Source organism: Uloborus diversus, chromosome 1, assembly GCF_026930045.1.
Source record: "Uloborus diversus isolate 005 chromosome 1, Udiv.v.3.1, whole genome shotgun sequence".
Lineage (NCBI taxonomy): Eukaryota > Metazoa > Arthropoda > Arachnida > Araneae > Uloboridae > Uloborus > Uloborus diversus.
Genome location: NC_072731.1, coordinates 145,603,091 through 145,617,652, shown reverse-complemented (window position 1 = coordinate 145,617,652; position 14,562 = coordinate 145,603,091). Strand labels below are relative to the sequence as shown.

Here is a 14,562-nt window from a genome sequence, read left to right as displayed (position 1 = left end):
ATAAAGAATTTAAATTTTAAGTTCTCATTTTGGAAATTTTTCTGGGAAACGGCCCTCATACCTTTCTTCAAACTGATATCACAAAAGATTGTCTAAACCAGCAGTTTTTGAACTGTGATTTTGAAATGTTTTTCTTGGACAGGACTAAATGCCCCCCCCCCCCTAACATCGCTAAAAAAAACGTCTGAAATTGCATTTTTAAAACTACCATTTTCGAAAAATTTATGGTGGAGGGTGCATGAACTGCTCTTGTTCCTAACATCACCAAAGAGCAGTTAAAGTGCGCTCTTAATGCCACAATTTTTTTAAATTACCAGGAATAATTCCTTGGGACTTCAATTTCGAAAAAACTCCAATAAGAGGTACCCGAATCTCTCTTGTTCTGAACATCACCAAAGATAATTTATAATTTTGAGGAGTGCTACCTTTTGAACAACTCCTTCCCTTTCTGTTACCGAAGATGGCTTACAATGGCATTTTAACTTAAATTTCGAAGTTTATGGGGGTAGGCCCCCAAAACTATTCTCCCTCATCATTCACATTGCCAAAATTGAGTTTTTTAAGAAAATTTTCTGGGGGGGGGACCTACACTTACAACTTGGTTCATATCACTAATGTAAAAGTTTAATGAAGCTTGTTGTCTTTGTAACAAAAGATACATTGTTAATATTGTCAACTCTTTTCATTGACAAAAAGTTTATTTCAACTTTCAACAATTATGACTTTAAAATTGAGATCATGTGCAAAGGGGGGCAAAATTTGTCTCTATCACACCTAAGAAATTTCCTGCACTAATACAGTGAAACCTGTGTAAGTTGACCACTTGGGGTGCACAACTTTAGTGGTCAATTTAGACAGGTGGTCAACTTATAAAGGGTAGTAATGATTTTTTTTTTGTTATTTCTTGTTCCCATGCATTCATTTTTTAACTAATTGGATCACTTTAAACTCACTGTCATTGTTTAACATTACTTTAAAACAATAAGAAAAAATGTTGTTTAAAAATTATTAGAGATTGTTTATCATTATCCGAATGACGCATAAAGTATCATACAAATTTAAAATTTCTGTGAATCGATCAAAAAAAAAAAAAAGCCTCATTGCTTATGAAACACTACTTACTTGATATTAGCAATTCCTAAAAATTCATAACAAGTCAAAAGGGACTCAAATTCTTTATTTGATTTTTTCTTGTACATTTTTAACCATGGCAATCTACTTTTCAACAAAATACCTCCTTATTGAATTTTGGTGCATTTTCTGGGACTTAACATGAGCCCAATATTTTTCGATGAAAACATAAATATTTATAGGTTTTTCTAAAATGTCTGGTTACTTATTTGAGGCACAACGGATGAAACTTTTAGTACAATCTAATGCTTTTGCCTAGTGGTCAAATTACAAAGGGTTTTTTTTACAATGCTTCAAACCAATGCTGGTGTATATTAGTGGTCATGATAGACAGGTGGTCAAGATAGAGAGGTGGTCAAGTTACAGAGGTTTTCCTTCATTATATAAGACAGAACTAATTCCGTTCCTGACAAAAGCGGTCAACTTAGACAGATGGTCAAATTACAAAGGTGGTCAACAAGCTAAAATTGGTGACTTTGTTTAGTTTGGGTAGGAAGTGGAGGGAGGGAGAGGGCAATATATATATGAAAAATTGAACCCCCTACCCCTTGAGAAAATCCTGCATATGCCACTGCATGGCCCAATGATGTAAAAATACATAAAAAGTTGGGTCTTACTTTGGAACAGTTAGAGGGTCTGACTTATAAAAAACAACTGCTTTGGATAACATGGTTTTATCAATCATGAAATGCTACAAACTGTTTCATTTCTTTTATTACACTTCATTTAATTTATTACATTTGATTTATTACATGCTTGTATATGTATAATGATTTTTATCTATTTTGAAGTGAAATGATGTTGCTTTAAAGTCACCATTCAAAAATTTTGTAGAAAACAAAAACATTCAAACATTACTCAAAAGTGACTGACATAAATGGAGCAATCGTGATCCCACAGGTTGTTCAAAGAAATGAAAAAGTTAAGTTGCTTACAAATAGTACATGGAACAGATTTGATAAAATAAGTGCCGAAGGAGGTGAACCTCCTCCATCATTTTGGTAAATAGGATGCACATTTATGGTATGTATGATACCACTATGAAATAAAATTGTTCTGGTTGTATTTCAACGCAGTTCCAATCAAGTATTATTGGAACAATGAAAAAGCTCTTTTTTATATTGAAAGGTTTGCAAGTTGCATTGTTCATATAAGGTAAATTATGAATTAAGAAGGAGTTGTGTTAGGCTGAGTGAGAAGAATTGTAGGTTGTTAATGTCTGATATTTAACTGTACAACTTTTAGCTAAGAAACACAAACTTAAATTATTGTTTAAAACAATTAAATAAATGCATGAACTCTTTTGATTTAATGCTTGATTTACCAGGAGATTGCCACAATAAATCTTCGAGCCACTATAAGAAAAATTCTTTTCTGTCTAGTACAAGGTTTCTAAATGCAGAGATTTTAGAGATGCTGTTGAGATTACTAAAATTTTGTAGTCTACTAGTTAGAGCACAATATTACTTTTCAAAATCTTGAAATAACAAACACAATGTGGAAAGTTTTTTTATGCTGTTTGTGCATAGTTAAAATATTAAGTTAAATATTGATATGGCAAGAAAAAACTATATTTACATTAACTAACGAATTTTGAATCAAGTGTAATTATTATAAAGTTAATATGTGGCACATAGCAAATTAATATATATATATATATATATATATATATATATATATATATATATATATATATATATATATATATTCAATATACTGCCAAATTTCAGCAGGATGAATTAATGTTTTATTTGATTTTGAGTAGCTTAAAATATCCAAATGTTATTAAGGGGATGATTTTTGATATAAAAACACTTAACTCAGTGGTGCAACAGCCCATTCGAGGGGGGGGGGGGGGCAAGGAATTCTGTGCTCATCTAAGTTTTTGTGACCAAGGGCTCTAGGGTGCAAAAGCAGTTATTCCAGTTAGGTAGTTGGCCAAACCCAGAATTCCCAGTTTTTAGTTCCCAAGCATGCTTAGTTACTCAATTTATCGACAAACTGAAGGGGTGAAAGGCTGAATCCAGTGCCCAACCCGAGAATTAGTAGCTCCACATGTCAATTGGCTTTTTCATGCATTAACATTTAATTTAAGAATTATTTATTAATTTTCCCCCTTGAAATTTAATAAAATTACAAGTTGTTTAACAAAAGTTGCTTAAAACTAGGAAATGAGTTTTTTTCTTTTTTAATCTAATTTGGTAATGGAAATATATGTAAAAAATTTATTTCTTTGGTTTTTATTAAAATCAAAGCCCGATCGAGCTTGTGCTTTTGTTGGAAGTCCGATTAGAAAAAGGGAAAGGGGTCAAAGTGTAAATCTTAGGAATAAGTAGAGAGTTTGGGGCAATTTATCCAAATATAAGGGTCGAAGACCCAGATCTAGGCTAATATTTGGTTGCTTAAGGGGGGGGGAGGTCATGCCCGTATGCCCCCCCCTTCCCCCGTATGTGCTTGATTGTAATAGAATTTGAAGTGCAATGAATATGCATAATATAAACTTACAGCACACGTATTTTTGTATTCATATGATGACAAAAGCCCAATTTTCGACCGCTTAGAAATTCCACGAAGAAGAGATTTTTCTGGTCCACCTAAATTTAATTCTAAATCACCATCAAACAAGTTAGCAACAGCTTTGCCAGTTAAAAGTAAATTAACAATTTCCTGAAACATGAAATGTAAAATTTGAAATTTATATCAAAGATGCAATGAAAAACATCCAATTGAAAATAAATAATAAATGTAATACTTCCAAAATAAGCATTTCAACAACTAATTCATTGCTGTGCAAAAAGAAATTTTTGCAATTTCATTACAAACAAATGGCTTTATTTGTTGAATAAGAAAAAGCCTGTAGGACAATGTAATATGACAATAGTGCATTTGACATGGACAATAAATTTTGTCCAAGTTCAGTGCCGCCGACTCCATGGGGCCCGAGGATAAATCAAGAAAATTATTTAGTTATATTATGTTTTCTAAACTCATAAATTTATCTTTTATTTTCTTTGTTTGGAAGATAGTTTACTTTGGAAAATACATTCAGTTATGAGTTAAAACAAATGCTGTATTAAGCAGGTTAACTGAAAACGAGTGGCATCAATAAAGATAGTGTTACGGTGCTGCAAGCACATTTATTAGAATTTGTCCGAGTGCGCAAACTTACGGGTCAAGTCTGTTGCTGGTGGACAGCGCTGGGGCACGATCATTTAAGTGTTACTGATCTAGAAAAAATATACAAGTGTTTGATTTGTATATTAAATGAGAGGCCTAATAGTTTTGAATACTTTTGGGTAGAGGTGCAACATCAATGGCAAAACATCGATGTTTCAAAACATCGATGTTAGAAATTAAAACATCAATGGTATTGATAAATTGACCAAAAAAAAATCGCTGTTTTAAAACATTGATCTTTTTATCAATGTATAACATACATTTTTGAATATACTACACTAATTTAAGCAATACAAAAGAATACGTACCCGACGAATGTATTGAAAATACTGAACCTCAAATCATGAATATAATTTAATAAGAATAATTTCGCAATATCTTGTTATTATAGTAGGACAAAAATTTATAATAAGACAAGCAATGATTAATACAAACTAGTTATAGTAATAAGGAAAATTTTTCAAACTGAATGAAACTGAAAGTAAATTTACATCAAAAAAGAAACTAAGAAAAATGTATCATAGCACTAACCGTCAGTTGAATGATGGGAAAAAGCTGTGCTAATTATTTTAAAAATACAAAATTAATTCTAAGAATTATTTTCAAGAGCAAGAAATATGTGTTGTACTGTTAGCTAATAATTAAACAAATTGTAAGTAATAGAGGGACGACTTGTTAGGGGAAATCGATAAGTAACCCAGAATATTTTGTTGACAATTTGGAGAAAAAGAAGTTTGTATACTTTGTCCACCAGAAGCGCATTTCTCTTTTCGCAGACTATCCCACCAGTCAGAGAAACATCTCTTTCTGATGGAACAGAAGTTGCCATCACTATCAAATACTTTAAAGCAACTTTTACCAGTTTTGAATTTTTAAAGTTATAATTTTCAGCTTAGTAACATATAGGATTTTTCTTTAGTTTAAGAACTGGAGCCTTGAAATAGGCTGCAAGTTCTGGCACCAGACTACTTGTGCCAGGTTCTTCCAATAGCTTTAACCTCTTCCTCACTCTCTAGTTAATTTCCTACTACCTAGTAGTGATCTTCCTAAAAATCATAATTTACACAGAAAAATTGATCTTATAAAATGGGTGTAAAAAAATTATTTATTTATTTATTTATTTTGGGCAACTTCGTAATTAAACTTAATTACCTAGCAAGAAAATTGGAGCAAATGTTATGATAATTTTCAATTAAAATGCAAAAACATCAACATCGAAAAAACATCAATGGTCCAAAAACATCAATGTTAAAAACATTGATGTTTTAACAAAAACACTGATGTTTTAACAAAAACATTGATGTTTCCAAAACATCGACATCAATGTCGCACCCCTACTTTTGGGTATTGTGTTTAAAAGAAAAAATGAACAAATTAAACATCCTTCACTTCCTCAGACTCGACGTACACCAAAGAAGTATGAAAACAACGAAGCCAGCTCACGGCACACTTTCAAAATCCCAAAGTACTACAAGGCAATACATTGATGAGGTTTGTGAAATGGTGCAATCTTGCATTATTGGACGGTTTACATCAATTGGACTCACACAGGTCGTTGCAGTTGAACAAGAGTGCTTGCTTTTATTAAACAGAGGTGAGACAAATTTTGAAAATCAACTGTTTTTCAAAAATGACTTAGACATTGAGAGATTGCATTTACATTTGAATATGTTAGCCGATATTACCAATGAAAAAAAAACTGGTCTTAAAAAACATGAGTAAATTAAATTACCTTTTTACAAAAATACTGTGCATGTTTGTATTTATTTTTTCCTTTTTTCAAAGCCAAAAAATATGGCTTGTAGAGTTTTCGGGTTCTAATGTTCATTATATAACTTTAAAATGCTTTAAAAAAACTTTAAAACTCACTATTTTTCATCTCAAATTTAGAAAATTTCCCACGGCAAGACCCCCTGGTATGCCCCCCCCCCCCCCCCAAATATTTTTTTAAGTCGCCGTCTCAGGGAGTGACTTTCCATGCAAGTCAAGTGCCCTACCTTTTTCAATGCCTAGCTACGGCTCCCCGTAAAAAAGAATAAAAAATTGTCTCATACTAAGACAAGTGACATGCTCTAGTTGAACCAGAAAATTTGTATACCAATTTTTAGATTGTTTTACTTTGAAAACGTCATGTCACATTTGTTTGTTTAAATTATACACACCAGAAAATATGTAAATTGGCATTTTCAAGGTACAAAAATCTGACATTTATTGGGGGAGGCGGGGAGACTCCATGGGAGTACATAACCTCCTAGCTCCCTGATGATGTCTAGGCCCCCCCCCCCCCCGCCCCCAATAATTTTTGCAAGTCAGCACCCCTGTCCAAGTTAAACGTACATTTATTGTTCATCTCATGAAGTGTTTTGAAAACAAAATGCAACAGCTTTTGAAAGTTCTTAAAATAACTTTAAAAAGAAAATAAAACTTAAATTCCCAATACAGTACGTATTTCATTTGTGTCTAGCAGTAAAATTATCAAAACACCTAATGCTCACCGTACAATACCATCTACGTATTAATTTTCTTTATAAACTTCAAACTAAAGCAAATTCATTAATTGCTATTTCAGAACCAAGAAAACTTAAAACAAGAAAAATTAAGCTCAATCAGCTCATTAATGCTTTCTAAGTGTTTCAAAATCTATTTAAAATAACGGAATTAAGAGGGAGGTTTGGGCAGTACGTTCCGTTTTCAAATTAAAAAAAAAAGAACAAATACAGGTACAGCAATGAAATTTATTGCACAAAAATCTAACACCTTCAGTATTTTTTGACATAGCTCTCGTGATTTCGAAGGCAATTGTTTTATCAAATTTCAAGTTTTTGTATAACTATTCATAGAATATTGTTGCTTGTGTTGTCAAACATGGGGTAACATGTTCTCTGAGCTCATCATTACTGTTGTACAGACGACCACCAAGCAAAGACTTTAGATGACGAAACAAACGAAAGTTACTGGGAGCGGGGTCCAGGAAGTAAGGAGGATGTTCAAAAACGTCCCGGACAAAGCCCTGTAAGTGTGTATAAGCCCTGTATAGTCATGGTTGAATATACAAGTGGCAATATTCTAAGAATAGGTATACGAAAACTTGTACTACCCTATGACAAATGCTTGTAAAATTACAGGAGCAATATCGAATAATAGAATAAGGGTGGTGTATTTTTTTGCAGGTAATTTTTTTGCTTTATCTGTGCTTGTTCTTTTTTATTTCGAAACAGAACTTACTTTCTAAACGTCTATTGCATTTCACAATTAGTCAGGTACTTTCAGCTGTCTTTTCACTTTTCACTTCAGGATCCCCCGTACCTACCACTATTTATAATTTAACCAGTTAGATGGGACTCTGAAGACAGCTCTGATTTTTTTTACAGAATTTTTTTACATACCAGAAATCAAGTAATCCCTGATCCAGCACTCCTAGAGGTATGTTTCACTTGGAGAACTTTGTAATCACCAGCAGGGGCGTGCACAGAAATTTTGGGGCCTGTCACAAATGACTTTCCTGGGCCACCATCCATGTTGTTTGCCCCTATATTTCGCCCCTAGTTTTAAAATATTGGGCCCCCTTCAGGCTCGGGCCTGGCCATAGGCGGATTTAGGCCGAAATATCTGGGGGTGCAACAATAACAGGGATTTGGGGAGGGAGGAGGGTATTCCCGAAATAACAAAGCAGTGGCAAAATCATAAAATAATTTTAGGGCGGGACACACTTTTAAGTCTAAAAAATGCGATGTAAACCATATTTAGTAAGATTAGGGGATGGGCAATTCTTAATATTTCTAACTGCAGAAAAAGTCTTAAACGAAAGTCGATATTAGAAGCAATGAGTAAATCCAGCAACTGGTTTGGAATGGGATTCACGCCCCAGAAAAAATTTGAAATAGTAGTTTTGAAAACGCAGTTTTATAGTTCTTGGTGATATTTTAGGGGCAAGAAAGGTACGTGTGGCTCCAAGGCTATTTTTAGAAATTTTAATCTTATAAATGCGATTATAGTCCATTCTTATAGTTTGGGTTAGGAATGAGACTCATAGAGGGGCATTCCACAGTATTTTTGACATTATGTAGAGTCTGTAACGTGACCTTTTTTTGCCATAACTTTTTAATTTATCGTTTGATTTGCAAATTATTTTAATTTGAGCTGGTGTGTTGGTAGGAAAAGATCAAAATAAAATAATATGCTATTCAAACAGTAAATTAAAAAGTTATGGCAAAAAAGGTCACGTTACGGACTCTACATAAATGTCAAAAATACCGTGGAATGCCCCTAGCCCATCTCCAATCAATTTTTCGAAAAGCAGATAAAAATACGTACCCCCCTCCCCTTCCCCACGCTACCTTTTTAACTTTTCATAATTAAAGTTCCAAAAATACTACGGAGGACAATTTTTGATGCTGTTACCGGACAGGGTTTTCTGGAGCTCTCCCCTGAAAAATTTTTGAAATTGAAGTCCGAAAAAGGAAATTCTTCTGCAATACTCCATGGTATTAAAAAAAAGGATTCTCCCACTTAAATATTTCGAAATAGTAGTTTTCAAAACCAAAATATTAACTCTTTGATGATATTAGAGAAAGGGGGTAGGAGGCTCTTGTTCGAATATTTTCCAAACTGAAGTCTTAAACACATGAGTGTAAGACCATATTTGGTAACGCTAGGGACACTGCAGTTTTTCAAAACTGAAGCTCCGAAAACGCAATTTTAAATGATTTTCGATGTATTTGGGTGATTAAAAGACCTTCCTTGGAAATTTTGAGAAAGTGAAGTCCAAAAAACGAAATTTGAGGTACTCTGTAATAACTTTGGCTGGAGAAAGAGCTTTGGAGAAGAAAAATTTTAAGGACTAATAGAAAAAATGAAAACGAAATAGAAAAAATGATAAAAAGGGAGGGGGAGATATGAAAGAAAGAGGATTGTGCGAGGAGGGGGGAGGAGGCACACAATTCGCAGCCAATGATCTGAAGCTGTTGAAAAATTTAAATGTCAATATTTCTTTTTGAAAGAAGTTAAGATTTTTTCCCAACATTCTTTTTTTTTTCGTAAAATAACTGTGTTTTCCCAAAATGAGATCTTTTCTTCTCTTCAGTAATAAAGGATATTTTTTTAAAAACATCTACTCAGCATTTTGTGGGGAGGGTCACCAGTCCCCGCTTTATGCAACACTGCAGCAAAATGTCCAGGAGTACTCCTTCAAAATTTTTTGAAAATTTACCTTTAAAATGTTGGTTTTCGGTTGATTTCGGTGTAGATTTTATTGATAAAGTTTCTTGCAATAGCCATGTTCTTTTTTTCTTTTTTGAACTTTATTAGCCATTGTTGTTTTATTATGTGCTAATAAATACCCAATTACAGAACATGCAATTATTCTATACAATAACACAGCACTGAACAATAAATTGTTTGAGAAGTTTCTTTATTTGCATGAAATTATTTATTAGGGTTTTTTTTCAAATGGATAAAATTACCTTAATTCTTAATATGAGCACAGTTATGTTTTTCTTGCACTAGCGACCTGTGGTGATACACTGGATTCAAGTAAATTAACTAGTACAGCAGCTATGAATTTTTCCTCCCAACTGCGTTTCTGAGTGAAATATACTAAACTAATTTTTTTTTCAAAACCCAACCAAAAATTTTGGGGGTGCGGCGCACCCCCTGGCACTCCCGTAAATCTGCCTATGGGCCTGGCCCAACAGGTGTCCCTTCTCCCCCCTGTGCACGCCCCTGACCACCAGCATATTCAATGTCCCTCAATCACCATTAATGAAGACAGCGGATCTTCGACCGGCTAGGTAGCCATATCCAGAAATTTATTTCGAGAGGGGCTTGGTTTCGCACATTACTCAAGCACACACACGTAAAAATATTTAACATAGAAGTAAAAGTTCTAAACTCACTTGCAGAGCCGGGTTTAGACTTGACGGGGCACTGAGATATTGCAAATATGTTTTTCCCTTTTTGCAGCGTTCCGGACATTTTTGCCATAGATGAATTATTTTATTTTATTTTTTATTCACCTTGTAGTGGGAAGGATAACAGGAGAGTAGCCCTTTATGAGGGATGCAGGATATCCATAACTTCAGCGGGTTCATGGGTGTCTCCCCCGGGAAAATTGTTGAAAAATAGATACAAAAATCTGTATTTTGAGCCCTTATATGGGAGCAATTGAGACTACAAAAACATAAGGAAAAATATTCAAATAAAACCTTTTAAAAAATATGCATCCTTTTGCAAGTCAAGATCAATCAATATCAAAATTGCTTGTTCAACAAATCGTTGACATTAATCAACAGAGAGGAAAAGCGTGGGAGGAAAAAAGGGAAGCACATCGTCACTTGCTTTTAGTGTAATTTGTTTTTGTTCATTTTCTTCATTTCCCCAACATCCCTCTCCCCCCCCCTCATTTCATTAAATGCTCTACAGTAAAAACTACAAAATGATTTAAAAGAAATGGTGTAGAGATTTTAGAAAAAAAGTAAGGAAAGGTTAATATTCTGGCCATTCGGACAATTCATACTTTTTTTTCTTGATAAGAGACAAAATTGAAGTACTTTTCAAGGAATTTCAAAAATGTAAATAATTTTCAAAGACTCTATAACGGTTGAAATTATTTAAAGCACTTTTTCCAGAAGTTAATTGTACAGTCTTACAAAATGATTATAACTTTGTAAGATACACCTGTTTTAAGTTAAAAATAAATGAAACAAAATATTTCTCAAAACAAACAATTTTTTCTTCAATCACAAGTAGTGAAGAAAATGAAATAGAGTAGAGTAAGTGTTATATTTTTTTTCTCATCCTTAAGAGACATTGTCTGTAAGGATCAGGTAGGTTGTGATAATAGTTTCGAAATCTTTACTAATAATAAAGCTGGAAGTCTGGATCTCTGTGACGCGAATAGCGCCAAGACCATTTGGCCAAATTTCATGAAATTTGGCACAAAATTAGTTTGTAGCATAGGGGTGTGCACATCGAAGCGATTTTTCAAAAATTTGATTTTGTTCTTTTTCTATTCCAATTTTAAGAACATTTTCCCGTGCAAAATTATCATAAGATGAACAAGTAAATTACTAAGTTATCATAACGTGGAACCCTAACATGGGCAAGCCAATTGGCGAGAAATTCACCATACATTATTTGTACGTACCAAGCGAACCAAAAGACCTTTTAATTTTCTACTACAGGCAAAGCCCCGCGGGTACCACTAGTTAAGAATAAAAAAACTTATTTTCCTCTTCTGTCATTAGTAAGTAAAAAAAAAACCTTCTTTTATTTTATGTTACAAAAGATTTCGGGTTCCAGAGAGGGGGGCGTCACCCCCCTCTTGATACGGCCTTGGTCCCTCCAGTCACAAGTCCGATACCTTACTGATCAGGCCACCATGGCCTCACTTTCAACAGTCTCAAGCAGTAGTTATCAAGTCTGGACATAAGAAGTACCTGTAGAGTTCTTGTATTTAACAAGGTAATCTAATACTCCATTGTACTTGAACGATATGTCATGCTTGCCTATGCTTAAATGGCCTAGATTTCAAATGATATTCTTTGCCAACAGAGCGTAGGCTTACATAACCTTCTAATTTAAGCAATTTCTGTTGCATGTCTCTTATACACTCCTCGACACTGAAAATGCAACACCAAGAAGGAGTCATCAGAAAGTGATGAAATTTAGAAAAAAGACAGAGACAGCAAGGAATAATAAATGATCTTAATTTCAAAATGATAGAATACAGAGCGAGAACGGCGTCGGCTCAGTAGGATGTAGGACCACCGAGGACAGCGATACACAAAGAAACATGTCTAGGCACAAAGTCAATAAGGGTGCGAATGATGTCCAGAGGGATGCCTCTCCATTCCCTTTCAACCATTTGCCACAGTTCGTCTTCTGAACGAGGCAGGGACAGAGTCTGCAAACGGCATCCAATCACATCCCACACATGTTCAATTGGTGACAGGTCAGGAGAGTATGGTGGCCAGGGAAGCATCTGTGTGCCTTGGAGAGCATGTTGGCAGATGCGAGCACTGTGTGGTTGGGCGTTATCCTGCTGAAAAATTGCATTAGGTATCCCTTGAAGGTAAGGGATTGCCACCGGTCACAGCACATTATCCAAGTATTGTTGGCCCGTCATAGTGCCCTGAATACAAACTAGAGGTGATATGGAATTGTACGCAATTGCGCCCCAAACCATTATGCCATGTTGTCGAGCGGTGGTACGTTCCAGTTACTGCCGGATTAGATCTGTCTCGACGTCGACGCCACACACGTATGCGGCAATTATCACTGGATAAACAGAAGCGGGATTCATCTGAGAACATGACATTTCCCCATTCTGTCATCCACGTTGCTCTAGTCCGGCACCATACTAAACGTTGCTGTCTATGCTGTGGGGTCAATGGCAGTCTTCTTAGAGGACGCCGTGATTACAGACCACGTGCGCCAAACGACGGGAAATGGTTCTGGCTGACACAGGAACATTCATAGTATCTTGCACCAGCTGCAGAATCGAGGAACAAGTGACTTGTGGGTCTGCTATAGCTTGTCAGTGGATGCATGAATCCATGCGTTCAGACATCACTCTGGCTGCCCCTGCACACCTCAATCTTACCACATTTCGTTGTTCCAACCATCTTCAGCACAGCTGATGCACTGTGCTCGCATCCATGTGGGTATCAGCTGCGATTTGGCGTACGGACCAACCTCCCCTTCTCAATCCGATCTCGTGTTACACGTATCCTCCAAGACAAAAACAAAATTTCTTCAACAATTCTCCAGTCAGAAATAATGACATCAATATTGCCCCCTCTGCAAGTTCCTTCCCTCACATCTTACTCCACATGCATCGGAGAGTTGCGCATTTCACATCATTTATATAACTCAGTGATGTATGTCTACTCTAAAATTTGCATACATTTCTGAACACTCCTTCTTTGTGTTGCATTTTCAATGTCGAGCAGTGTATGTTAACTTTTTCCACCATGTGACATGCTGACCATTAAGAATCCAAACCAAATATCTTATTTGGTCCTCTGATCTTTTTTTTTCTATTGAACTGCAGAAGATTTCTCCCAGTGAAATATATATCCCAGTTACAATGCACTACAGAAAAATTTGAAAAATATTTCAGTTTCAGTGGCAATATAAGTAGGATTTAAAATGCACTAATTTGAGCAGCCTACTTTTATCTATAAGTAAGATTTATTATTAACAGATAAAAAGTATAGATTGTATGATAATTGAGCATAAATAAGTTTATTAACTTACTTGAGAACAGTAACCGTCATTGCCAATCAAATGGCTTTCTGGAACATCCATTTCTTTTTTTATTCTACAACACAAAAAAAGAGAAAGTTTGCTGTAATTTTAATCTCATTACTATAATTTCATTTTGTAAGAAAAATAATAAGAATCATTACTTTTCTATACCATGGGTCAGAATAACAGAGTATAAAAATAAAACACAGCTTTCACAATCATTTTTCATCATCTAAAAGTAAACACATGCAAAAAAATTGATAAAAAGGAGTTAATCATCAAAAATCAACAAAATAAATGAAAAACTTGGCAAGAAAAGCATTCAAGAATCAAATAAATCACTTTGGAAATGAAACTGCAAGATGTGTTAATAATTGAGTTAGTAAAAAATAAATAAATAAAACCTTATAGATTACATATTTATTCATTAATTGAAAATAATCAAAGCAACAAAACTTCAGATTGTATTTAAAATTTAAAAAAAAAGAAAAAAAAATAACCTTGATTACTTTAGCTCAGATTAAAATAAACCCTATGGGCCAGAACACACATAAAATCTAAACTATTTTTTAGGGAAAGCTTGTGAATCACAACTACTAAGTTTGATAGTGGTAAAAGCCGAATCAATAGAGAAAATTGAAAATAGTTTTAAAATTGATTGCTAAAATAAATTGTAAAGTATTTTATTTGTTAACAAATAGGAATTGGCTTCAGGTAAAAATTTAAATCATTGAGCTTTGCATGATTGTGAGCCAGCAATGAAATAGTTCTCATTCATATGAATAAAAGCTTAGGAGTCTGCTTAAAAATTCAATAAAAAGGGTTATAATTCCAGTTTTATAACTTAGAAGTCAAAAATATTTTCCATCAAATGAAGAAAAATCTTTTCATTTGATTTACATTAATATTTAAAATGTGCAGATAGTTTTCCATTATCAAAATGGCAAAAATAATGCTAATTCGGTTTTTAGTAAATATCTTTTGTAATTAAAGGCCTACAAAGCA

The 14,562-nt window shown here is 34.2% G+C and overlaps 1 protein-coding gene across 9 annotated transcripts in view; it reads right to left on the bottom strand.

The window, feature by feature from the left end:
• Positions 1-14,562, bottom strand: part of LOC129221867 (probable ubiquitin carboxyl-terminal hydrolase MINDY-4) — a 69,318-nt gene that overhangs the window by 8,538 nt on the left and 46,218 nt on the right. For 8 of the 9 annotated variants that reach the window (XR_008580551.1, XM_054856227.1, XM_054856253.1 and 5 more), the window contains 3 exons: positions 13,719-13,789; positions 13,567-13,630; positions 3,637-3,798 (listed from right to left, as the gene is read on the bottom strand). Coding sequence is in view for 8 of the 9 variants with exons in the window: in XM_054856227.1 (XP_054712202.1) it covers positions 3,637-3,798; positions 13,567-13,630; positions 13,719-13,789 (297 nt within the window). In the remaining variant the exon portion in view is untranslated. The remainder of the gene's footprint in view (positions 1-3,636; positions 3,799-13,566; positions 13,631-13,718; positions 13,790-14,562) is intronic. The other variant, XM_054856289.1, reaches the window with a different exon arrangement.